The following is a 25557-nucleotide window of genomic DNA, read 5'->3' on the forward strand; positions in this document are numbered from 1 at the left end:
GGTCAGGATAGAATCTAATAGAATAACCAATTCATGATAATGTCCCTGTCTTAACATTCCAGGAAACACCACAGGAAAGGCAGTGAGGGAAGCAAAGTTCAACAGCCATATGACTGACCTTTCCACAATTCTCCCCATCTGTGCAGTGTACTCATATTACTGATATAGTTAAAACAGTGAAAATGTGTTCATATGGCAAGAAGGAAATAGGAGAAGGACAACATTCTCAAGTGTTTATAATCACAGACAGCACAAAAAACAGGTTCCAGCCAAGTTATGTTTATATGTCTACATTTTTCTTCTAGTACAGCTATAGCTTTTCAGGAACAGATGTAATTTGTGCTTCTAAATCTTCAACCATCACCTTCAATAGTATTTCTGTTCTATCTATTAATATAGTTCCAAGGAACACTAGAGAGTTAGACTGATATTAGCAGGCATACCCAGGTTTGAATCCACCACCTGTGAAGGTCTTGGATGAGGTATTTAACCTCTCTGATCTTCCTCTACAAAATGGAAGAAATAACAACTACTTCACAGATTTGTTATGGGAACTAATTTTTAAAAACTGCATGAAAATGCCTAATAAATTTTAACTCTAACTATTGAGTCAAAAATTAATTTTTAAAAAAGGAAAAAGAAGAATGGAAAGAGGAAGAAAAATATGAGGAAAAGAAAGAAGAAGAAAAAAAGGAGGAATAGGAGGAAGACAATAAAAGAGTTTCTGTTTGTTTCTAGTTTTTTGTGTTTGTTTGTTTATTTGTTTGTAACAGGGTCTCCCTCTGTCGCCCAGGCTGGAATGCAGTGGTGTGATCAAGGCTCACTGCAGCCTCAACCTCCCAGGCTCAAGCAATTCTCTCACCTCAGCCTCCCAAGTGGCTGGGACTACAGGTGTGTGCAACCACACCCAGCTAATTTTTGTATTTTTTGTAGAGACAGAGTTTTGCCATGTCACCCAAGCTGGTCTTGAACTCCTGAGCTCAAGTAAGCCGCCCACCTCGGCCTCCCAAAGTGCTGGGATTACAGGTATGAGCCACCACACCTGGCCTGGAAGAGGTTTTAAATCATGAATGTCATCAAGAATGGAAATTGTAATCCTCCGGCTTCAAAAGGACCTCCACTATAAAGTTAAATAATTTTTTTAAAAGTCATATGCTGGCAGTTTTCTTGAGTGCATAAGTGAATAAAGAGTGAATTCATTTTACAAACATAATGGGGCTGAGAAAATGGCATGGGCATGTTGAAGACAATCCTGAAAAATGTATATATCCTCCAACAGTCCAAATGACACGATTGCCAAGATGTGTTGAGAAGTGCTGGTAAGTCACACTGTAGACATTTTCAGCACTGCCTCTTCTATCTGTATTTTAAATAAGGGTGATTTTTTAAATCATTTTTACTTGATTCATCAATTCAACCAATTATTGAACACTTTGCCTTCAATTCTGCCCTCCAGCATCCTACAGTGGAGTAGAGGATATATAAGAGTATCTATGAATAACCAAAATCCAAGGAACATGACAATACAGTAGGAAATGGAAATTAAATACACTGGGGACTCCAAGGAGGGAGGAATTACCTACAATGGGAGTACTCTGAAAGGTTACATGAAGAAAACACTATTCATTCGTGCATTGTGCCAATATATTTTGGCATTTTCCCATGTATCAGATACTATTTAAAGAGTTAGAAATATATCAGTTGATTAAGATAGATGAAACTTATACTCTAGGGGAAGAAAACAATAAATAAGCATATACATTTATATATTATAATAATAATTGGTCTTCGAGTAATAATGACAATTGTTTTTGAATAAATTAAAATAGGGTAATTTGATGGAGAACAATTAGGGGCAGCAGGAGGCAACTTCAGATAAAGTGGCCAAGAAATATCTCTTTGAAGTTCAAGCATTTGAGCTGAGACCTAAAAACATTCTCGGCTGAGAGAATAAAGCCAAGTGCAAGGTCTTGAAAGGAGAATGAGCTGCATATAACATGGCATTCATAGGAAGATGAAATGTATTGAAGAGGGGAAGGATAGAAGGAGAGGGCAGAGAGAGGCGATCCGGCCAGATCACACAGGCCCTCAGAAGCCATAGGAAGAAATTTATATTTTATTTAAATTATAGCTGGGCACAGTGGCTCACGCCTGTAATCCCAGCACTTTGGGAGGCCGAGGTGGGTGGATTATTTGAGGTCAGAAGTTCAAGACCAGCGTGGTCAACAAGGTGAAACCCTGTCTCCACTAAGTATACAAAAAAGCCGGGCATGGTGGCAGGCGCCTGTAATCCCAGCTACTTGGGAGGCTGAGGCAGGAGAATCGCTTGAACCCGGGAGGCAGAGGTTGCAGTGAGCCGAGATTGCGCCATTGTGCTCCAGCCTGGGCAACAAGAGTGAAACTTTGTCTCAAAAATAAAATAAAATAAATCTATGGGAAGCTGCTGAAAGGTGTCTAATTTACAGATGATGCAATTTTTAAAAGACTGCCATGGTTATCATGTGGATGGAAAAAAAGCAGCAGAGACCAGGTGGAAAGTTATCATAGAAGTAAAAAGAAAATGATAGTCGTTGGACAATAGCAGAAACTAAGAGAAATGGACAACTTCCAAGTGCATTTTAAAGTTAGAAGGAGCAAAACTTTTGATTACATGTGCATGTGTTGAAAACAGTTTGACTTGACCATTTAGAAGATTGGCAAGGAAAGAGTGCAAATATCCTACCATTTAGAATATGAGTAAACAAATATTGGTAGAATATTGGTAGAAAATATTTCCTAAGGAGAGAAAAGGGAAAATGAATTAATATTTATTGGTCACTTGCTATGTCTGTCAACTTCTATTACATCATTTAATCTTCACTACAATTTATAGAGAAAGATATTATCATACCTCCTTTTTTTTTTTTTTTTTTTTTTACCCTGAGGTCAAATTAGGAGAAAATGTATCAAGTTGCCCAAGATCCCATAACTAGGAAAAAACAGTTCCAGACCCAGGTTCACCTAACTCAAGGCATGTACCCTTTTTTGATCTCCTGTCTTTCCCTGGGACAATGAGAAAGGTGAACTTAAAGACACAATGGCAGAAAAGGTATGAACAGGAAACTGACATCACTCAGTTTGACTGGAAAACACATGCATAAAAGGGAATAGTAAGAAACCGAACTGGCTACAGCCTTTAACAACTGTCTCTTCTCCCAAAATTTCACCATGGTTATCCTGTAAAAAATCTTGTTTTAAAGAATCTCTCCAGATTCTAAACCCATTCACACTATCTTATTGATTTCCATTGTCAGTCCTTCATTTGTGAGTGCTTTTTGTCCATCCTGTGGATCTGATATTCTAGAAGAGCCCACAGAGTACACAGGTACAGAGTACAGTTCTCCTGAGGCAGGAGAACTGCTTTAGCTTAGGAACTTGAGGCTTCAGTGCACCATGATTACAACTGTAAACAGCCACTGCACTCCAGCCTAGGCAACATAGTGAGACCCCAAGTTGAAAGATTTAAAAAAGAGCCCATGCTTTCTAAGGCTGTAACACTGGTAAAAGAACTTTGGTTCTCCTTTGCTCCACTCATAGGTAGCCCCTTTACTCCCATTCCCAGCTTTCTGGAACTCACTTCCCCACCCCATCCCAGAGAAAAATGGAAATTCCTAATCCCTTCTCACTCTCATCAGGTATGGCTGCCCTGGTCTGTCACAGTCTTCAGCCCACACCTGAACTCCAGATGTGGTTTTTAGAGCAGTTGTGTTCTCCTCAGTTAGCTGATGGAGTGATACTTGAGACTTTTTCTCCAGGTTCCCCAGCTTCATATAGCAATGTCCAAGCAGCTCACAAGGGTCTCCCAGTGGCTAAGGAGGAGTTCTGGAGCCTTATCCCAGCACTACGCCATGAGGCCTAGCAGCACTCTCAGGTGGAAAACCAGTGAAAGACAGCCTTCCAGATAAGATCTGACCGATTGTGATGTTGCTTGGTCTACACATCCCTGAGCCATCCTGGACAACTTCCTGAATCAGCCTGAGGCCAAACTGCCTGCCCCACAGGGTGTGGCTTTTTCTAATTTCCACAAAGTCACTTGGATTAAGAAAGATATTACCATGCAATAACAAAAATGTATAAATATACCAAGTAGATGTAATAATTTTAAATGTACACATCATAGCTTTACAGCATAGAGAATAAAAGATGGACCAAAGTACAAGGAGAAAAACACAGATTATAGTGGGTGATTTCAATATATCTCTATCACAAACTGATAGCACAAGAAAATAAAAATAACGAGAAATATGGATTTGAATAATAGCAATTTAGACATATATTCCAGGAGCTATTCTAAGCATTTTATATATTAATTAATTTAACCATAAAAACAACTCTATGAGAAGGTACTATAATTATCCACATTTCACACATGAAGAAACTGAGGATAGAGAAGTTATGCTCATATTTACAGAGCTAGTAGACAGCAGAGCAAGGATTAAAACTCAGACAGTCTACTCCATGACCTATGTTCTTAACTATTGTTTTTTATTTTATTTTATTATTTTTTTGAGACAGGGTCTCACTCTGTTGCCCAGGCTGGAGTACGATGCCACAATTATGGCTCACTGCAACCTCTGTCTCCTAGGCTCAAGCAATTATCCTGCCTCAGCCTCCCAAGTAGCTGGGACTACAGGCGTCTGCCATCACGCCTGGTTAATTTGTATTTTTTAAAGAGATGGAGTTTAGCCATGTTGCCCAGGCTGGTCTCAAATTTCTTAGCTATTGTGATATCACCTCTCTTTACAATATAATTAACAACTTGGTCTAAAATATATATAAAGAATTATACATCCAACAAGTAGAGGATACCCACACTTTTCAAACACACTCAAAATGTTTAAAAAATAATAATTGACCAAACTGGTTGGCCAAAGAAGTCTCAACAATTAAAAAAAAATACGTATATGTTTGGAAAGCAAAGATCACATTTTTTTAATCAAAGGTTTATTAAAATAGCAACTTTTAAGGCAAATAATTTAACTTAGAATGGTCTGATTTATTAAGCATTGAAGACTTTTTTTTAAAAAATACTTATTTATTCCTCCTAACTGAAGCATTGTATCCTTTCACCAACATCTTCCCATTCCTCCCACTCCCTAGCCTCTGGTGACCACTGTTCTACTCTCTGTTCCTATGAATTTGATTGTTTTCGACTCTACATATAAGTGAAAACATGTCATATTTGTCTCTCTGTGCCTTATTTCACTTAGCATAATGTCTTCTGGGTTCATCTATGTTGTCATGAATGTCAAAATTTCCTTTCTTTTTAAGGCCAAATAGTATTTCATAGAGCACATATACCACATCTCTTTATCCATTCATCCATCCATGGATGCAGAATGATTCCATATCTTGGCTATTGTGAATAACACTGCAATGAACATGAGAGTGCAGATATCTCTTCTACATACTGATTTCAAATCCTTAGGATATGTACCCAGAAGTGTGACTGCTGGATCAGATGGTAATTCTATTTTTAGTTTTTTGAGGAATCTCCACAGTTTTCCATAATGGTTATACTAATTTACATTCCCACCAACAATGTACAAGGATTCCCTATCCACCACATCCTTACCAAGGCTTATCTTTCATCTTTTTGACAGCAGCCATCCTTACAGGTGTAAGCTGATATCTCATTCTTGTTAAAAACCATACTCTTAAATAAGAAATGTTTAAAGTAGAAATTACAAAGTATTTAGAATCAAATGACAACAAAAATACAACAGATGAAAACTTTAAGATGGACTAAAGTGGCTCATGAAAATAAATGACGAAGTTAAAAGGTTTCAAATATCTGCATTAGAAAGGTAAAAAGAAACATTTAAATTTTAAAGTTAGAAAAGAACAAGAGAAGAAAACTAAGCAAAGGAGAATCTTAAAAATAATAAAAATAGGGCCACAAATTAATAAAACAGAAAACAAACAATTAGAGATGATCAACAAAACCAAAAGCAGTTTCCTCCCAATAGAAACACTGATCTAGACTAATCATAAGAAAAACAGAAGTCACAAGTAATATTGGGAATGAAAACTGAGCCATTGGCACAGATACACTAGAGTCAAACTTTCTTTATGCTATTTTTTATCTTCATTGCAATTCCAAAGGGAAAAACTTTAGTTTAACCGTCAAATATGATGACTGTTTTTGAGTTTTTGAGGAATTATTTTTAGATTAAAGAAGTTATTGTATATTCCTAGTTGGGTAAGAGTTGCTTGTTTCTTTGTTTGCTAATAAATGAATATATAATTATATCAAATACTATTTATGTAACTATTTAGATGATCATATGATTTTTTCTTTATCTACTAGTAAAATTATTTGTTTTCTAGTGTTAAACTTATCTTTTTATTATTGGGATAAAAACAACCTGGTCATTACATCTGCTCCTTTTTATATATTGCTAGATTGGTTTGCTAATATTGATTTGGGAATTTTTGCCTCTAGGTTTATAAAGGAAGTTGACCTATAATTTTTCTTTCTTGTAGTATTCATATCTGATATTTGATACCAGGGTTATGCTAGCCTAATGGGAAGTATAACCTTTTTTCTATTGCCAGGAAAGTAGTTCGGTACAATTATAATTATTTTTCCTTGAATACTTGGTAAAGATCTTCTGAGAAATCATCTGGGCCTACAGTTTTCTGTGTAAGCAAATATTTTACTATGAGAAAGACCTTTTTTTGAAAGGGAGAAATTTGGACATGGGAAAAGAATATAGAGGCAAGGAAATGTGTGAAGATATGAGAAGTGACCTTTCAGTAACATGACAGACTAAGTTCACATGCAAGACACTCTTCCTCCAAAACAGAAACACTGGGCAAAATATAGAATTTCCTTCTAAAGAAATAGTTAGGATGGAGTGGTAAAAATAAGGGGAAATATTCCAACACCCAAAATAAAAAAGAAGCTCAAAACAGAAATAAACTTCAACTGTCACCACAGCAGCACAAAAGTCTTGACATAGGATTTGACTATTAAAGTGTTAATGTCCATGTCAGCACGATTTTTATGGTATCAGCCTTTTTTGGTCAGAGAGCTACAATAGAGTACTCTTTTATAAAGCTGAGCCCTATCAGTAAAACGAGGAAAAATTCCTCCTACTAACCCAAAAAAACTGTCAAGAAAGATTGCCATCTGTCAAAAAAATCTCCTAAGAGAAGTTGAAACCCTAAGCCAGAAACATATAACAGATAATAGAGGTTATACTAGCTGTATAGCACCGGAATCCAAAGCCCAAAAATTAGTCCACAAGCTAATTTTGGAATCCCAACAAAAGGAAATGCAAACCCCTCTGTAGAAAGACTGGTAGTATACAAGCCAAGGTGCACCAGACTCCCTGTTCAAGATGCATTGACAGGAGGCAATTAGCAACCACACAAGGAAATAAACCACAATGACAGAGAGTCAGCAGACCAAATAGATGGGAGAATTTGCACCACTCTAAGAAGTAGAAATAATAGAACAATATGAGACTCTAGTAATATAGAGAATACTATAAAAAACAAAAAATAAGCAGATTTGAGAAGGAACCAAATGAAACTTCTGGAAAAAAAAAAGCTATGATCATTGAAATTGAAAATGTAATGGATGGCTTAAAGAGTAGATTGGACAGAACTGAAGAGAAACGTATGAAAGATTTGAGGAAATCACCCAAAATGCGCAAAGAGAAAATAAATAGAAAATATGAAAGGTAAAAAAGGCTTAGAGAATGAGATCTAAAATACACTTAACAAGGTTTTATGAAGGGGAGATTACAGACAATAAGGAGAGGAAATATCTGAAAGACAAGAATTGTCCAGAATTTAATAAAAATCTGAGTCCTTGAGTTGGGGAGGCAAACCAGGTTCCAGGCAGGAAAGACAAAATCAAATCTATGCTTAGACACTGAATAAGGCACTGCAGAAATAGGAAGACAGAGATAATTTTAAAATAACCACAGAGAAAACACAGCTTACCTAAATAGGGACAAAAATTAGACTAAGAGAAGACTTTTCATCAACAACAAAAGTCAGAAAACAATAAAATGCTATCTTCAATGGGCTAAGTTAGATATAGAATTTTATACTTAACTAAACTACTAATCAAGAATGAAGGTAGTATACATAGATTCTCAAATAAAGACCAAAAGGATTTCCTACTTGTATGTCATCCCTGAAAAAACTACTAGAGAATGTAAAGAATGCATAGGTGGGGGAATAAGAATCCAAAATGAAGGAGTAGGGAGCTAGAAGAAACAATGAGTAAAGAAATCAACAAACAAATTAAATCTAAGGAAACACTGACTATGTAAACAAAATGACTAATTTGGGTGTGTTTAAAAACAAAGTGAAATAACCATACTACAGAAAGTAGGAGGAAGGTGATCAGAGTAAAGCCCCCTAAGGTCCTTATATTACACAGAAGTATAAAAACAGTGATTAATTTCAAGACAACCAAATCAAGGATAAGCATTTTTAAAAGAGAAAGAGAGATGCAATGTGTAATTTCTAAGCCAATAGGAGGAAGGTGGGGGGGAAATAGAATTTAAAAAAAAACTCAACAGTAGGAAAAGAGGGGGAAGATCAACAAAAATCACAGTAAATAGAAAACATAAAATAAGATCATAGAAATAAGTCTATATTAAAAATCACAATAAGAGTAACAGGATTAAATTTGACTATAAAAATAGTTTGAAAATAAAGGAAGGGAAAAAGTATTTGACAAATACCAATCAGATGTGGAACAGTATTATTAATGCCAAGCAAAATGCATTTAAAAGCAAACAGTACCATTAGAGATTAAAATGGCCATATATTTAAAGATAAAATGAACAATTCACTACAAAGATAAAACAATCCTTAGCCAGTATGTACCTAACACCATGGCCTTAAAGCCCAAAATTGACTGGAATTACAAAGAAAAATTAACAAAACCATAATTACAATGGGAACATTTCATATAACTTTTAAAAATCCTGATAGATCAATTGGACAATAACTGATAAAGAGAATATTTGAGCAACATAATAAGTTTGATCTTTTGGACATAGGTAGAACTCTACACAAAATGATTAAAACTTCTTTTTAAAGTACAAAAAGAAGACAAAAAATTCATTCTTTCTTTAAATAAAAGAAGGCACTCACTTTATTGAGTGCCTTCTATATGCCAGGAAACTTACATGAGGCTCTACCAAATACAGTCATGAAAATTAAGTTCCTGCCCTCATGGAGTTTATATTTAGAAGAGAGCATAGAACTTAAATGAACGAATTCACGTCATCTCTAAAGACAACCAGTGCTAAATTCTATAAAGAAAAATAAAGCAGGTTAATGAGACAGATTCATGTGCAGGACTATGTTAGGTGGGTAATCAGGGAAGGCTTTTCGGAGGAGGTGACTTTTAGCCAAGAGCCATATGAAATGATGTGCCAGCCATGCGAATCAAGGATCTGAGGAAAGAAGGAACTGCAAGGGCAATGGCTCTGGAGAGGAAGTGTGCCTGACATGTAAGAAATAATAAAGAGGCCAATATGCTTAAAGTGATGTGAATAAGGACATCAGAAAGGGAAGTTGGGAATAATGACATTTCTTCCATTTTAAAACGATCCTTCTGGCAGCACTGGGGAGAACAGCAGCGAGACCAGTTAAAGTGGCTCAGGCTAGAGGAGTACCTGTAGAGGGAGATGAGAACTGGTCAAATTTAAAATGATCTTGAAGGCAGAGCCAAAATAACTTGTGGAGGGATCAGATGCGGGGTGTGAAAGAAAAAGAGGAGCACAGGAGATCTCAAAGGGCCTTGTCCCAAATAAGTAAGAAAATGTGGTGCTGTACTGAGATGGGGAACACGGGAGAAGACACATGTAGGGTGGGGACGGGTTGATGATAAATGTGAGGTACTTATTAGATGCCCTATGAAGATTTAAGCAGGCAGTAGGTTTCTCCTTGTTCCACTTCTGTATTGATGTTGCCTGCCTGGCCTTACTGGGTATTTAATGTTGAAACTTCCCAAAACCGTCATGAAAAAGAAAACACTCAATCTGCTGTCTCCATCACAGAACTAATTCTACTCTCACTAACTCTACCCTTGTAATAGACTTTTCCAAGCACAATTAAACTAACATTTTGTGAATGACAATTATACTAAGTCCTTTCACCAATAGTATATAGTCTCACTGAAACATAAATATCCTTCTTTGTTGAGGGAATTTTAGGTGGTGAATCAGAGATGATTGTACACATCTATTCCCAACTCTATATCCAGGCTTCATGTTGGTGTTTGAAATTGGCCATGGAGGAGTAACAACACCATATAAACTGGCAAATGCTACAAATAAAGCCCTCTTCCTACCCCAAGCTCCAGAGCCAGAGATTTAACATTTATCAGTACACAAAACTGGTTTTATCCTTATTTTATGCAAAAAGAAACTGAGATTCTAAGAGTCTAGTTACCTGCCCAGTTACAGAGCCAGTACTCAAGTGTTTTGACTCTAGGTCAAGCGTTATTTCCCTTATAGGACACTCTTGGGTCCCTGCTCTGTGTCAGGCTTTGCACCAAATGTTTTACATGGATTTTCTCTTCTAAGCCTTAAAACAATTCTGCAAAGGAAGTATGATTGTTATTCTCACTTTACTGATACTCACTTTAATGATAAGGAAACTAAGGCTTTGAGAAGTTAGTAACTTACTAATAATCAAATGCTAGTCTATTTGATATTAGAATCCATTCACTCAAAACCTATGCCATTCTAACTCTACTAAATTTTACTTTGTCAAGATAAATCAAATCCCCTGTTAATTTTCATTATTATGTAGAAGGATTAAGAAAGGGTAATATTATCAAAGGCACAAATTAAGTCCATAACATACAATAAATATAGAAAGGGATCTCAATATTAAAAAGAATGGCACTTTTCTAATATTCCAGGAAAGTTCCTTGGGAGATGTGAAATTTTGGAAAATCTTTTGATTATGGGTGAGACATTGTCCTGCACATAGGGGACATTCCAACATAGGGTGTGGCTGGGGAGAAAACTTCAAGGCAAAAGTGTAATGATCTGATCAAGGAGGTGGTGAGCATGTTCACCTAAGAAGAGCTGGGAAGACCCTCTGGGGAATATGAAAACAATAGAAATGAGGTTTTCTGTGTGCCCTAGTAAAAGGCTTTGAAGTGAAACTAAGGAGCTAAACAAAAAGCATAACAGATTTCACTTTGAATCTTAAAAACTGAAATTCCAGATAGTACAATATCTTTTTAAAATTTTGTTCTCTATTACTTAGTGAAATAATGTATTTTCTTGACCTTCTATTTGTAAAAAAAAAAAAAAAAATTTTAAGTACCCTTTCTTGTATTTATCTCCTCCCCATCACCCATGCTTCTCACTTAACTCTCTCCCTGTCAGAACTTGGCAAGAGCATAAAGGTTACCCTGACACACTTTTGGTGGTAATCAGCATGCCTTACAGCCTGAGAACATCAAGGAATTCCTTCCACCTGCTATAAAACAGTGCTTAAAGCGAAGTTCTCAGAGACGTACTGCTAATGGAAAAATTGCTCCAATTAGTGTTTAACGTTTTGAAGAAAAGAAAGCTGGGAGTATACAATGTCAAAATATTTTAGAACCCATACATAATTCCCAGAATTCCTAGCTCCTATGTAATTTTCCCCATCTCAAAATTAAATATCTCGACATCACCAACAAAAGATTAAATACGACTTTATTAAATGCATGCTTAAAAGTAACAGGGCCGGGTGTGGTGGCTCATGCCTATAATCCCAGCAATTTGGGAGGCCAAGGCAGGTGGATCACTTGAGGTCAGGAGTTCGAGACCAGCCTGGCCAACATGGTGAAACCCTGTCTGTACCAAAAACACAAAAAATTAGCCAGGTATGGTAGCATGTGCCTGTAGTTCCAGCTACTTGGGAGGCTAAGGCATGAGAATTGCTTGAACCAAGGAGGTGGAGGTTGCAGTGAGCCGAGATCACGCCACTGCACTCCAGCCTGGGTGATGAAGTAAAACTCTGTCTCAAAAAAAAAAAAGTAACAGGTTTTTAACAATACGAATTATTTTGAGAACTTAAATAGCACCCCAAACATTAATGCCTTTCTCCATAACTGCCACTGAGAACTCTGTTCCTATCCAATAAAAGAGATCAGAGTTTAGAGTCTATGATAGTCCCTAATGCAAACATTTTGATCAGAAATTTTAGAATAAACTGAGTTTCCCTAGTAAAAGAGTTAGAGTTTTGGTTTTTTAATGTTAATTGCTAAATGATTTGCTGTGAGTTGAATTATGTCCTCCAAAAATTCATATGTTAAAGTCCTATCCTCCAGCACCTCAGAATGTGACCTTCTTTGTACATAGTCATTGCAGATATAATTAAGAGGCGACCACATTGGAGTATCGTGGGCCGCTAATCCAATATGACTGGTGTCCTCACGAAAAAGGAAAATTTGGCTGGTTGTGGTGGCTCACACCTGTAATCCCAACACTTTGGGCGGCTGAGGTGGGCAGATGGCCTGAGGTCAGGAGTTTGAGACAAGCCTGGCCAACACAGCAAAACCCTGTCTCTACTAAAAATACAAAAAATTAGCTGGGCATGGTGGCGGGCACCTGTAATCCCAGCTACTCAGGAGGCTAAGGCAGGGAGAATCGCTAGAACCTGGGAGGCAGAAGTTGCGGTGAGCTGAGATCACACCATTGCACTCTAGCCTGGGCAACAGAGAGAGACTGTCTCACAAAAAAAAAAAAGGAAAAGGAAAATCTGACACAGCACACAAAGATAACACCATGTGACGACAAAGGCAGAGATTAGGGTGATGTATCTACAAGCCAAGGAACGTCAAAGATTGCCAGCAAACCACCAGAAGTTGGGAGACAGGCATGAAACAGATTTGTCCTCACAGCCTTCACTACCCTACCAACATCTTGATTTTGCACTTCCAGCCTCTAGAACTGTGAGATGATAAATTTCTATTGTTTAAGTCACACATTTTGTGATAGTTTGCTATGGCAGCCCTAGGAGTAGGCCCTGTCTTCTTGGGCATACTGAAACTGAAGCACAAAGAACTTAAGATCACACAGCAAGTAACTGGTGGAGCCAGACTTCCAAACCAAACATCAGACTCCAGGGCCTATGCTCTTCTTTCATGAAAGAAACATACTGTACTCACCAGCTCCATTTTCTTAACTCATCATTTTAGCCTTCTATGGAAGCTTCACAACTCCAGTAAAACTGTCCTGTTGAGCTCCATATTGTTTACCCTTTATTTTCAGTAACTCTATAAATGCACAGAGTTGACAACTTCTCCTGCTTAAAACTAACAACGTTTTAGATTTCCAAACACTACTCATTCCTGTTTTTCTCCCTATCTTCCTGGACTCCCTTTTCCAGAGTCCATAATGAACTTCCCTTTTTCTGTCTTATTTTAAATGACTGTGTTCTCTAAGTTCTATCCTGTCTCCTTCCTTTTCTCAGTCTGCACTCTCTCCTTGGATGATCTCATTTATTCCGATGGCTTCAGTTGTTATCTATGTAAGTTTCAAGTGGACAGAATAGCTACTTGGCACTAGTCATACTAACACTGACAGTTGGAAATGTTGAGGAGTGATACCTGGAGACAGACAGGCCACCCAAACAGATCCACACAGAGAGACTTTGATAAATTCACCATCATTGACCAAGGACTGGCTCTTGGACTTGCAAATTCAGAAACTTGAACTTGACACTGTCAGAATATTTTAAACAAAAGAGACTGATGGATATGACTAGTGTGCCAAAATATGAGTTAACAATGAGGAATATAACTGCCTGGTGAACCTGATGTATGTGCCAGTCTGACTACAGACAGCCTTCTCTCCCCATAAGGAAAGTGCATGAGGTTACATATTCAGGAGGCTGTTTGGTGAGCATTTAACCAGAAAAAGGAGAGTTAATATTATGATCCAAATATGTAATGACATCATTACATATTTATAAGGATAAACAGTCTATCACCACAGTTAGAAAGACTGCTGATGCGTGGGCTGTTTATTCAAGTATAGAATGAACTAACACCCTGAACCCTAGTTAGAACTTGGCTGTACACTGCTTAAGTCTGTTTCTGTGACTCTCTTTTTCATTGCCGATTCCCTACACTTTCGGTTGACATTTTATCTTGGATAAGTTAACATATAAGGAGCTTACTATCAGCACTTACTGGCCTGGGAGTAATGTTGTGTCTTAAAGCTAACTTTGCGTATCTTTTCTCTTCCATCCTATGCTAATTTCAAACTTTAACCTCCAAAAGGCAATTATATTTCTTTTTTTTTAGATTCTTAGGACCATGTTCAGTCCATTGGACATTCTTAATAGCAAAGAAATCTATCCCCTTATCTCTACACCCAAGTCCCCTCAATGTTTCCCCCTGAATTGTGATGGCCTCACATTTCATCTCCCAGCTCTCAGGACTCCCTTGTTCCAATCCATCCAGGAGATAGAGATCTAAAATAAAAACCCAATCATGTCACTCCTTACTTATAATCCTTCCAGGCTCCTGATAGCTTTCAGGATGAAATCCAAACTCCTCAATGTTTGATTAAACTGCTTTTATTCATGCACTTTCTTCAGGTTTCAGTCCAGGCCACAACTATTCCAGAAAACCTTTGCTGACCACCACCATCTTAATTCAGGATCAGGTGCACTGCTCTGGGTCTGCACAGCACCCTATGCTTCCTTCTGCTATAAAAGGTAGCATAGTATAGTATATTGTAATTTATCTTGCCCTATTTCTCACAGACTTGAATCAAGAGCACCTAACACAGTCCCTGACAAATGGTAGGAAGTCTGTAATTGATAGACTAAATAACTGAATGAATGAGTGGATCTAATGGCTTATCTTTGACTTTTTAGATTCTCTTGTTGGTTTTTGAATTATGAGGCAGTGGCCTAGGGCTCAAAGGAACAATATAGTAAAGCATACATGCTTCTCGAAGCACTGAATATATGAGAATATATATTATAGTAGTTATATAACTGAACTGGTTTGAATCATCCTTTGCCTATAGGTTGATTAACAGTCAAGTCAGGCCAGGCATGGTGGCTCACGCCTGTAATCCCGCACTTTGGGAGGCCAACGTGGGTGGATCACAAGGTCAGGAGATTGAGACCATCCTGGCGAACACGGTGCAACCCCGTCTCTACTAACAATTAAAAAAAAAAAAATTAGCCGGGTGTGGTGGCGGGCGCCTGTAGTCCCAGCTACTCGGGAGGCTGAGGCAGGAGAATGGCGTGAACCCGGGAGGCGGAGCTTGCAGTGAGCCGAGATTGCGCCACTGTACTCCAGCCTGGGAGACAGAGTGAGATTCCGTCTCAAAAAAAAAAAAAAAAAACAAAAAAAAAACAAAAAAAAACAACAACAGTAAAGTCATCAAGCAGAATCTTTTTCTATGTAATTTTTTAGTCTTACTGTATAAGTGTTGTACTATTTTCCTTGATAATTGCCTTCCTTCCAGTATCTATTCAATGTTTATAGACAAATAAGTTACAGCAACACCATTTGTTCTATAGTACTTTTAAAGGACTTTCACATATAATGTTTTATTTAACCATGATAGCATCACTAAGGTAGGAAAAACTGATAGCATCACATCTGATAGTTGACATATATCCATTTTTAAATTTTTCCTATTCTCCTCAGTGATGAAGACTCCTCATGGGATTATCAGAAACCACAAAAACCAAGGTTGAGAATCCCTGTAGATTTGTGAGAACACTTACAACATGGATCCTCTGGTTGCACAGTGCTCCTTGGAAATCAGTTTAATTGTTCTAACACTCCTTCAGCCAATCCAGTTAAAATTGGAAGGTAGGCAGACTGCCTTACAGCATACAGCTGAAACATTCCAGACTATATTTAAATCCCCAACAAAATCACCTGCTTTAGAAACATTCAATCACTACACAAGACTCAGTCAGGCATTATCTGGGTCATAATTAGCCTTCCATTTCATATTCAAGCTTGGATGGGAGATATATTATCACCAAAAAGGCACAATTAGCAAATTATTATGTTGTGAATTGTATTCCTCTACTTGTGAGTTAAAAAGTAAAATCATAGATATGAAAGGCAGGATAAAAATACCCAGAGAAATTATCAGTTTTTGTCTCCAGCATTCATTCATTCATTCATGAAATATTTCTTGAGTGTCTATTGTGTGGCTGTAAGATAAATCAACTAGTCTTTTGGAGCTTAATATCTAGTCAGGGAGAAAGATGAGTAAGCAGAATTATAAAGACCATCAAGAATGGTTATTGTCTGTTTGATCAGAAACAAATCATAAGCAATGTCAAATTCTGATTTATCAACAATAAAGTAGGAGGCTGTTCCTTAACTAATTAACAAGGGGGGAAAAAACATCATTTCTTGGGAGTCACAGAGGATTCTGTTAAATGGGAAACATGCCTAACACATTTAAAATATCTGATTTACCAAACTTTGGTCCTTATACTTTAAGAGAAAGTCTTTGTTACGCATAGCAAAACACCTCTACATATCCTCAGGAGACATCCAGTGACATAAAACTCACTCACCAAAGTTGAAATATTTTATTATCCTGAGAAATAAGAGTTACCCTTGTCCAAAGTATCTCACTCTTACATTTTAGTGCATTGCATTCAGCTGAATTTCTCTTGGACATAAGAGACCAATCATTTTGCTTATGAAAATCCTCCTTGTAGGATGTGCTAGAGGCACAGAGAGACTAACAGCTTTTTGGCTCTTTTTCCTATACATATTGAAACTGAAAACATTTCAATTTGAATTTCAGTTCATATAGATGTGCACAGGTTTTCAAGGTCCAAATGTGTAATATCTTCCATGTAAAAATCTTTCTATTCATTATGGTTTCAAATGATCTTGCTATTGCTCAGAAAAATATTCTAAGAGAATCATTTTACTAAAAAAAAAGTCCTGGAGGAATTTCTTACCACTGTGTATATACAACCAAACTATACAAAGTCACTGAAGGCTGATGAACTGTATTAAAATGAAAACTTTTATATACAAAGATATATAATGTCAATATTTCTCCCAATGAATCAAGTCCTTGCTACTTTGAACCTCTTTATAGTCGCTTATTTTTCTTTATATTATAATGATGTAAATCATGGACTTTGACAATAACCTGCCAATGCTCTAATTTTATAGATGGAGAAACAGAGGGTCGAGCAAGGTTAAAAGATTTGCTGAAGTGACAAGAATAAGGAAAAGAACACAAGTATTCTGTTCCAAACTGGATGTTCTTTTTACTTTTATTTGTATTCATAAAATACTTGTTGAATCGTTTATCAAAACTAAGCTCAATTTTAGCCTTATGATCAAAGCAACCATTCCGGTAGTTGGACACAGCAATATATTTATATTTGTATTTCATAAAATACTAGTTGAATAGTTTGTCAAAACTAAGTTCAGTTTTAGCCTCATGAACAAAGCAACTGTTCCAGTAGTTGGACATGGCAATATAATTACAAAGATTTCCAAATCCTCTTTTCCCATTCTCTTTGAATTCTCTCCAAACAGGCTTTCACTCCCATCTCCTCCGTGAAACTATTCTTGTTGAGTCACCAATGACTTCCACATTGCTAAACTGATTAGCCAATTCTTGATCCTCCTTTTAAGTGACCAATTAGTTCTTCCTTGAAACAGTTTCTTGACTTCTAGGATAACATACTCTTCTCGTCCTATCCTGAGTTCAATTTCGTGGGCTGCTTTGCTGATTCATCCTCATCTCTCTGATTGCTAAACACTGGAGTCCCAGGGCTAGGTCCTCAGACCTCTTCTCTTCTCCATTTATAGTCAGTCTCCCTTAATGGTCTCATTTAGTCTAATTGTCCTAAATACCATCTATATGTATGTCTGTGGATCCCAAGACATCTCCCCTTGAACTTAAATCTCACATATCCAACTATCTTCTTATCTCTACTTGAGTATCAAAAGGCATCTCAGACTTTAACACCTAAAAATCAAAACTTCATCCTACCACCCTTTATCAAACCTGCTTCTTGCTCATTCTTCTCCATCTCAGTGAAAGGCCATGCTATGCTTCTATTTACTCATCTTAGTCCATTCAGTGTAGCTATAACAGAATGCTTTAGGCTGGGTAATTTCTAAAGAAAAATGGCATATTGGGCTTATGATTCTGGTGACTGGAAAGTTCAAAATTGGGCAGCTGCATCTGGTGAGGGCCTCATGCTGCTTCCATTCACAGTGGATGATGGAAGGGAGGTGGGGCATTGCAAAGAGATCACATGGCAAGAGAGGAAGCAAGAGACAAAAACCAAGGAAGCCAGACTCTTTTTAACAACTTGGTTTTGTTTTTGTTTTTGTTTTGTTTTTGAGATAGAGTCTTCCTCTATTGCCCAGGCTTGAGTGCAATGGTCCAATCTCAGCTCACTGTAACCTCCACCTCCAGGGTTCGAGCGATTCTACTGCCTCAGCCTCCCAAGAAGCTGAGACTATAGGCACGTGCCACCATGCCTGGCTAATTTTTGTATTTTTAGTGGAGACGGGGTTTCACCATGTTAACCAGGCTGGTCTTGAACTCCTGACCTCAAGTAATCTGTCTGCCTCAGCCTCCCAAAGTGCTGGGATTACAGGTGTGAGCCACCGAGCTCCCCGCCACCCCATCCCCCTACCCCCCACCCCCTGCCCAATCAACTTACTCTTAAAGGAATTAATCTATTCACACAAGAGCAAGAACTTGCCCTCAAGGGAAGACATTAACCTGTCCATGAGAGATCTACCTAAACACTTCCTACTAGGCCCTACCTCCCAACACTGACACATTGGGTATCAAATTTCCACATAAAATTTTTGGCATGGAAAAACCATATCCAAACCATAGCATCAGTCAAGCCAAATCCTCAGGACCTGTCTTGTCTTCTTTATTTTTCTAAGACCTCACATCCAGTTCATTAAATCCTTTTGGTTTCATCTTCAAAATATACAGAAAATCCAATTATTTCTCACACCTCCCACAGCCACCAACTTCATGCAAGATATACCATGTTCTTTTATCTGAATTATACAATAGTGTCCTGTCTATTCTCCCTGTTTCTGCCCTTGTTCTGCTTCAGACTATTCTCAAACAACAGAATGATTATGTAGATGCATAAGCCAGATCACGTCACTTCTATGTTCGGAACCCTAAAATGCCAACCCATCTCACTCAGAGTAAAAGCCAAAGTCATAATGGACTACGAGCCCTTTCCTGAAATGACTCAACCATATTTCTGACTTCACCCTCTAACTTCTTCCTATCACTCATTGTGTTCCAGACTCTCTGGTCTTTTCACTGTTCCCTGAACATGTCAGGATGCTCTTATCAGGAGAGTTTTTCATTTATTGTTTCTCCACCTATAACATTCTTTCCATAAATATCCTCATTTCTCCCTCCCTCACCTCCTTCAAGTCTTTGATCAAATGTGACTTTTCAACTGAGGACTTCCCTAATGACCGAATTTAAAATTCCAACACCTTCAATCCACCTCAAACTCCCCATCCCTTTTCCTGCTTTTTATTTTCTCCATACCAATTATCATCATCAAAAATACCATATATATTTTAATTGTTTTCTTTTTTGCCTGTGTCACTCCCCACCCCTGCAATAGAATGTAAGCTCCATGAATGCAGGCGCTTTTATCTGTTTTACGCCCTTTTATGTGAAGCAAGGTCTGAAACATATAGGTGAGTGAATGAATGAATGCATGGAGACTCATGTAAGATATCCTGGGAAGAAAGTGGAGACACAATCGTGAAAGAGAAGAAAAAAGAGTTTTCTTTCTATGAAGTAACTCATTAAAACACACTGTCCTGTTCCCTCTCCTCCTGTCTCTGGTACCTGCCTTAAAGAGAGGAGGGGATATAAGACAGTGAGTGATAAAAGAAGCTATAGTGAAAGAGAGATGATCAGCCCTCCTCAATGTTGTATTTCAAGGAAGGGAGGAATATATTTTGAGTGCTATGTAAAAAGCACAGTAAAAATTAATACATAAGAATCAAAAATTTCAATAACAGCATGTTGCATCAGCAAAGACATGGAATCAACCTAGATGCCCATCAACGATGGACTAGACAAAGAAATTGTGGTACAGATACACCATGGAATACTACACAGCCATAAGAAAGAGTGAAATCATGTCCTTTTCAGTGACATGGATGCAGCTGGAGTCTATTATCCTAAGCATATTAATGCAGGAACAGAAAACCAAATACCATATGCTCTCACTTATAAGTGGGGGCTAAACACTGAGTACACATGTACACAAAGCAGCAAACAGACACTGGAACTTACTTGAGATTAGAGGATAGGGGGAGGATGAGGACTGAAAAACTATCAGGTACTATGCTCACTACCTGGATGATGAAGTCATTTGTACACCAAACCCCAGTGACACACAATTTACCCATGTAACAAACCTGCACATGTGGCCCCTGAACCTAAAATGAAAGTTGGAAGGAAAAAAAGAAGTTGTATGCTACATAAAGAAAATAATCTCCAGAATGAGTTTACTTTCTATTTTTTGAATTATTTTAACTGTAAGAAGAGCTTTATAAATCTATGTGCTATAATAAAGAACTTTTGCAATTTTCAAATAATAGTAATAGTAGTGTATTGAGGAGGTTGGGAAGAAATCGGAACCCTCACACAGCGCTGGTGGGAATATAAAATGGTACAGCTGCTTTGGAAAACAGCTTGGCAGTTTCTCAAACAGTTAAACATAGAGTTACTATGACCCAGCAATTCCACTGCCAGGTATATCCATCATGGACTAACAGATAAACAAAATGTGGTATATCATACAATGGAATATTATTTGGCCATAAAAAGAGGAATGAAGTACTAATACATGCTACAACATGGATGAAACTTGAAAATGTTATGCTAAAGTGAAAGAAGCCAGTCATGAAAGACCTTATAGAATATGATTCTACTTGTATAAAAGTCCAGAACAGAAAAATCTATAGAAGCAAAAAAATAGATTAGTGGCTGCTTAGGACTGAGGGGAAGATGATTGGGGTATAGGAGACTGAAAGCTGAAGGGTGCAGGATTTGTTTTTGAGGTAATGAAGATGTTCTACAATGGACTGTGGCAACATTTGCACCTATCTGTGAATATACTGAAAAGCATCAAATTGTACACTTTAAGTGGATGAATTGTATGGTAAGGGGATTACATCTCAATAAAACCATTAAAAATAAATACATTAAGTGTGATTGTGAAAGTGGAAAATCCATCTTAACCACCGTTAACATCAAAATCAAAAGGTTGGCTCGCCTTTCCATGACCCCCGTTCATCTCTGGTACCTCCTCCTACTCTAGACACATGTGCTGCTAGTTCAACACAGTGCTTCTTACATGCACATATTCTGAATGGTCTTATCTCATTTTCAACTTGTTAGACATCCTGCCTCCACTACCTATGTGTTCCATGTGTTTTAAATTTACTCCATCTGCAAATACACACCTTGCCCCAAACTGTAATGCAGGGCTCCAAAGCAATCATCTGCAAAGATCTAAAGGTTTATATCAAAAGACATAGAATATATCCCAGAATTCATCCATTATTTCATCTAGCTAAATGCGATAGATGTCAAAGGGCTTATAAACATTCAAGATTATTAATATAATCATATTAAATTCTATACATTATTTCTTTCCATGTTGGTTGTGTCACCCAACCATAGGAATATGTGTTAGGCACTATGAAAACAACCATATGTAAAAGAGTCATTAACTGTCACAATTAGAAGAGACCTTAAGAGATATTCACACAGAATTCTCTCAATTTATATAGTTGAGGATACTAAGATTCAAAAAGTAAATATACTTTTCTAACGTCACTCACTAAGACAGCCAATTCCCATTTAAGGTCCTTCCTGTCATTCCAAGATGCTCATGCCTGTAATCCCAGCACTTTGGGAGGCCAAGGCAGGACAATCACTTGAGGCCAGGAGTTCAAGACTAGCCTGGGCAACATAGTGGAACCCCTGTCTCTATGAAAAAAATAATTAGTCAGATGTGGCATGTGCCTGTAGTCCCAGCTACTTGGGAGGCTGAAGTGAGAGGACTGCTTGAGCCTAGGAGGTTGAGTCTGCAGTGAGCCATGATAGTGCTACTGCACTCCAGCCTGGGTGCCAGAGTGAGACCCTGTTTCAAAAAAAAATAAATAAACAACAACAAAAAAAACTACAAAGAGGCCAAAAACTCTTAATGATTATACACACACACCTACAGAGGAAAAATATCACACAAATAAAGTACTACAATCTAGTAAAGTAAATACTAAAGTTAACGGTATGTTTAAACTTCAATTTCTCTCTTTATTTTCAAAAATATTTTAAATAGCTTTAGATAACATGAATATTTGGCCACTTCTACTTTGAATCACAATGTAAACAGAATTAATAATTCTGTTGAATTATACACACAATTAAGTTTATGAAACCAATTTAAATTAGTTAACCATTTTCTCATATTACTGGATTCAGAAAAGCTCTAACTTATTCAGTCATCTGTTATTAGCATGTCAAGTTTCCCCAACTTTAAATCATGATTGCTAAACTACAGGAAAGTCAACTACAGCAAAGAGCAAACTCTCCCATTTGGTAACAATTGAAAGGCAGGGCACCACAATACAATTCATTCCAATAAGTTTTCATATCACTTCAAAATATCAGGATAGTCCTGTATCCATGTATAACTTGAGGCAATTTTTGTATTCTGTTTACAGCAATATAATTTCATAAGAGTTCTTTGGTGAAAAGCAAATCGTGGTGTTAGAGAAAAAAGAAAATTTCACTTCATTTTTTAGCTAACTTCAGACTCAACCATCTAGAAGAAACATATTCAAGGTATTCCAAAATAACAAAGACCTCAAACTGCATCACAGTTGGCATCTTGACATTTAATACATTGAAAATCACAACATATGAAGTGTCTTACTAAGACAGTAAACACAGTAAATAATCATTCAATTCTTTGTTCAAATATAAATAATATTCATGTTTAACCAATGTAGAAATTACAAATATATGTAATTACATACATGTAATGTATGTATGTGTATGTGCGTGTATATATATATATTACATATCCCAGAAGAGTAGGACAGATTGTTTTCATCATGTGAAGAGCATGAAAATCCGAGAGTTCTATATATCTTTAAATTTCTCCCAGTGCCATCGTTTAACAGTTAAAACCTGCCATATTTAATACCTACCAATAATTTGAACTTATATACCTTTGCTAAATGCACAGGAAAGAATTTCAGATTGCCGATATCACACTCTTGTTGTGAAGAGGTTGTGTCAAGTTCTTCTAGTGAAGGGAGAATTTCAAAAGCAGGAAAAGTGTGGGAGAACAGTGGGGGAGGACTGTTAAGAAATCACTGCTTCATTTCTTCAACTGGGCAGCAACTTGTGCTAATGAAACTCAGGTGGACATTAGACTGCCAGCCCCAGGGCTTCCCTTGCAAGGCTACCCTCAGCTATGGCAATGGGGGCTCCTATAAGCCTCACAGAGAGGTGCTACTTTAAAGAGAAACTGAAAAAAGTAAATAGGATCATATTACAGTGGAGCTGCTGAAACCTATGGCTTTAGGGCAAAAATGAAGTTATTTCACTTCAACTACCTTTAAAAAGCACAGACATTCCGAATTACAAGCAATTCTACCGCAGGAGACATGGATGTAATGTTTATACCCATCTGTGAACCTATCTAATGATGCCCTGGTGCAAAGATGAATAGATTCAGTTAAGAAATGATTGGTTTCTCTCTTTTCTTTTCATGTCTTCAGTTCCACTAGTAGTTACTACTTACAGGCTTCCTTGTGTCTCACACAATAGGTTTTTTCCCCTCTTAAATGAGAGTTATCCTCAGAGTGTGCTTTCAATCTGGATGTTAGCCCCTAGAGCTTCGCTGCTATAAATTCGTGTCCAAGTCTGCCTTCGTAATTAAACATGCTTTAGTTCTAAAATCTAAGTGAGTTAAGTGATTTTGATGTCGTTGCCCAAGATTTTTGGTTTTGTTTTTCGTAACTCCACATTTCCAGGTTTGAGGACCACAGTACAAGTTCCCTAAACAAGCCATCTCCACCAGGGCTGAGACTTAAGTAGGTATCAATGAGCAAACCCAGACGCCAGCAAGTAATTCTTTGTTACAACTATTTTCAGCTGCACATTTTTTTAAAATGGTTTTGAAACTTCCTGACAAACAATTTCATTCACAGCATGAGAAATAATGTAATCATGAGACATAGCAAAGACAAAGTATAAATATTTCCCTTACCTGGATCATGGAAAGGCACCAACGCAAAGTTGAAAAGAGGTCTCTTAGGTCTTTTCAAAGACGTCTCCAAAATTTTGGAAGCCCCTTCAATCACCTGAACTAAATCATCATACATAGAACCAGTCACATCAAACACAAAAGCCAACGTGGAGGCCCCCTCGGGAATTTCCTCAGCTCTGATCTCTGACTGGGGGCTCGCATCTTGAGCTAGGGAAGAATAAAGAAGAGCAAACAGGAATACTGTATGGACAACTTCCCAGGAAATCATTTTCTTTTTTTTCCCCCTCTTTTTCCCCCTCAGCGCCTAAGCACTGTGCTCAGTCCTCCTCAACAACAGGCAGAGGGTTTCCTCTCAGAGTAACTCATCAGACTCTTGGAATCTCTGAACTAGCAAAAAGTTTGGCGCTGAGAATCAGACGGGGACAAGCACCAAACTCGAATCCCTCCAGGGGTTGGGCAAGGCAGGGATGCGGCAGCTTTTGTCTGGATGCGGCTTCCTCCTGGACTGCTATCTGCCCGCGGGCCCTGGACAGCCTGTGGCGGAGTGCGGGCGGCGCGCCGGGTCCATGCCCCGGGGGCAGCTCTGAGCCTGCGGCGCCGCGGCCCGAATCCCGCTGCCCTCGCCGCCGCCGCTGCTCTCCGCCTGGGCCAGCGACTGAGGTTCCCAACTTTCCACTGTTTGCAGCTCACGAGCGACGAGGGGAAGCCTGGCTCGGCCTCGCCTCCTGATTGGCCAGTTGCCGTCCTCCCTCCTTTGCTCTGGAGGCACCCCCTGGAGGGTGACTTTTCCCTCAACTGATTGTAGGGTCAATTCAGTCCCAGGGAAGCGCTTACGGTGTCAGCTCGGTTCCCACCGGCACCGTTCCTAACCTGCAAAACCCTAGTGTAAACAATGGCTTTCAAGAATGTGTGGCAAAGACCCAAACCGAGGGACACCACACTAGCACAAAGGGAATTTTTTCTATTGTGTACAACGCGGCTTCAGACACCTGTTTCCTAATTCCCCCCAGAAGTCAAGACGCCCCAGCCCAGCCTCCTGCCTCTCAGCCCACAACTCGGCCCAGCCAGGAGGGGGAGCTGGAAAATTCTCTCAGCTGCGAGGCAGCCACACTATCGCTCTTTGATCTCCTCTGAGACCTTGGACTGCAGGGAAGGGAGGGAGGACAACCCTGAAGGGGCAAGAAGCCCAGGAAGAGGAAAGGGGCTGCTGAG

The 25557-nt window shown here is 38.2% G+C and overlaps 1 protein-coding gene across 5 annotated transcripts in view; it reads right to left on the reverse strand.

The window, feature by feature from the left end:
- The window catches only part of HMCN1 (hemicentin 1), a 514108-nt gene that overhangs the window by 433006 nt on the left and 55545 nt on the right, over positions 1–25557 (reverse strand). For 2 of the 5 annotated variants that reach the window (XM_054673722.2, XM_514061.8), the window contains exon 1: positions 24346–25024. The exons of 1 other annotated variant lie outside the window; for it this stretch is intronic. In XM_054673722.2, the coding sequence (XP_054529697.1) occupies positions 24346–24613 (268 nt within the window). In that variant the 5' untranslated portion in view covers positions 24614–25024. Of the gene's footprint in view, positions 1–24345; positions 25026–25557 lie in introns of those variants that run through there. 2 more of the 5 variants (XM_054673730.2, XM_054673734.2) reach the window with 1 other exon arrangement.

The sequence above is a fragment of the Pan troglodytes genome, chromosome 1 (assembly GCF_028858775.2).
Source record: "Pan troglodytes isolate AG18354 chromosome 1, NHGRI_mPanTro3-v2.0_pri, whole genome shotgun sequence".
Classification (NCBI taxonomy): domain Eukaryota; kingdom Metazoa; phylum Chordata; class Mammalia; order Primates; family Hominidae; genus Pan; species Pan troglodytes.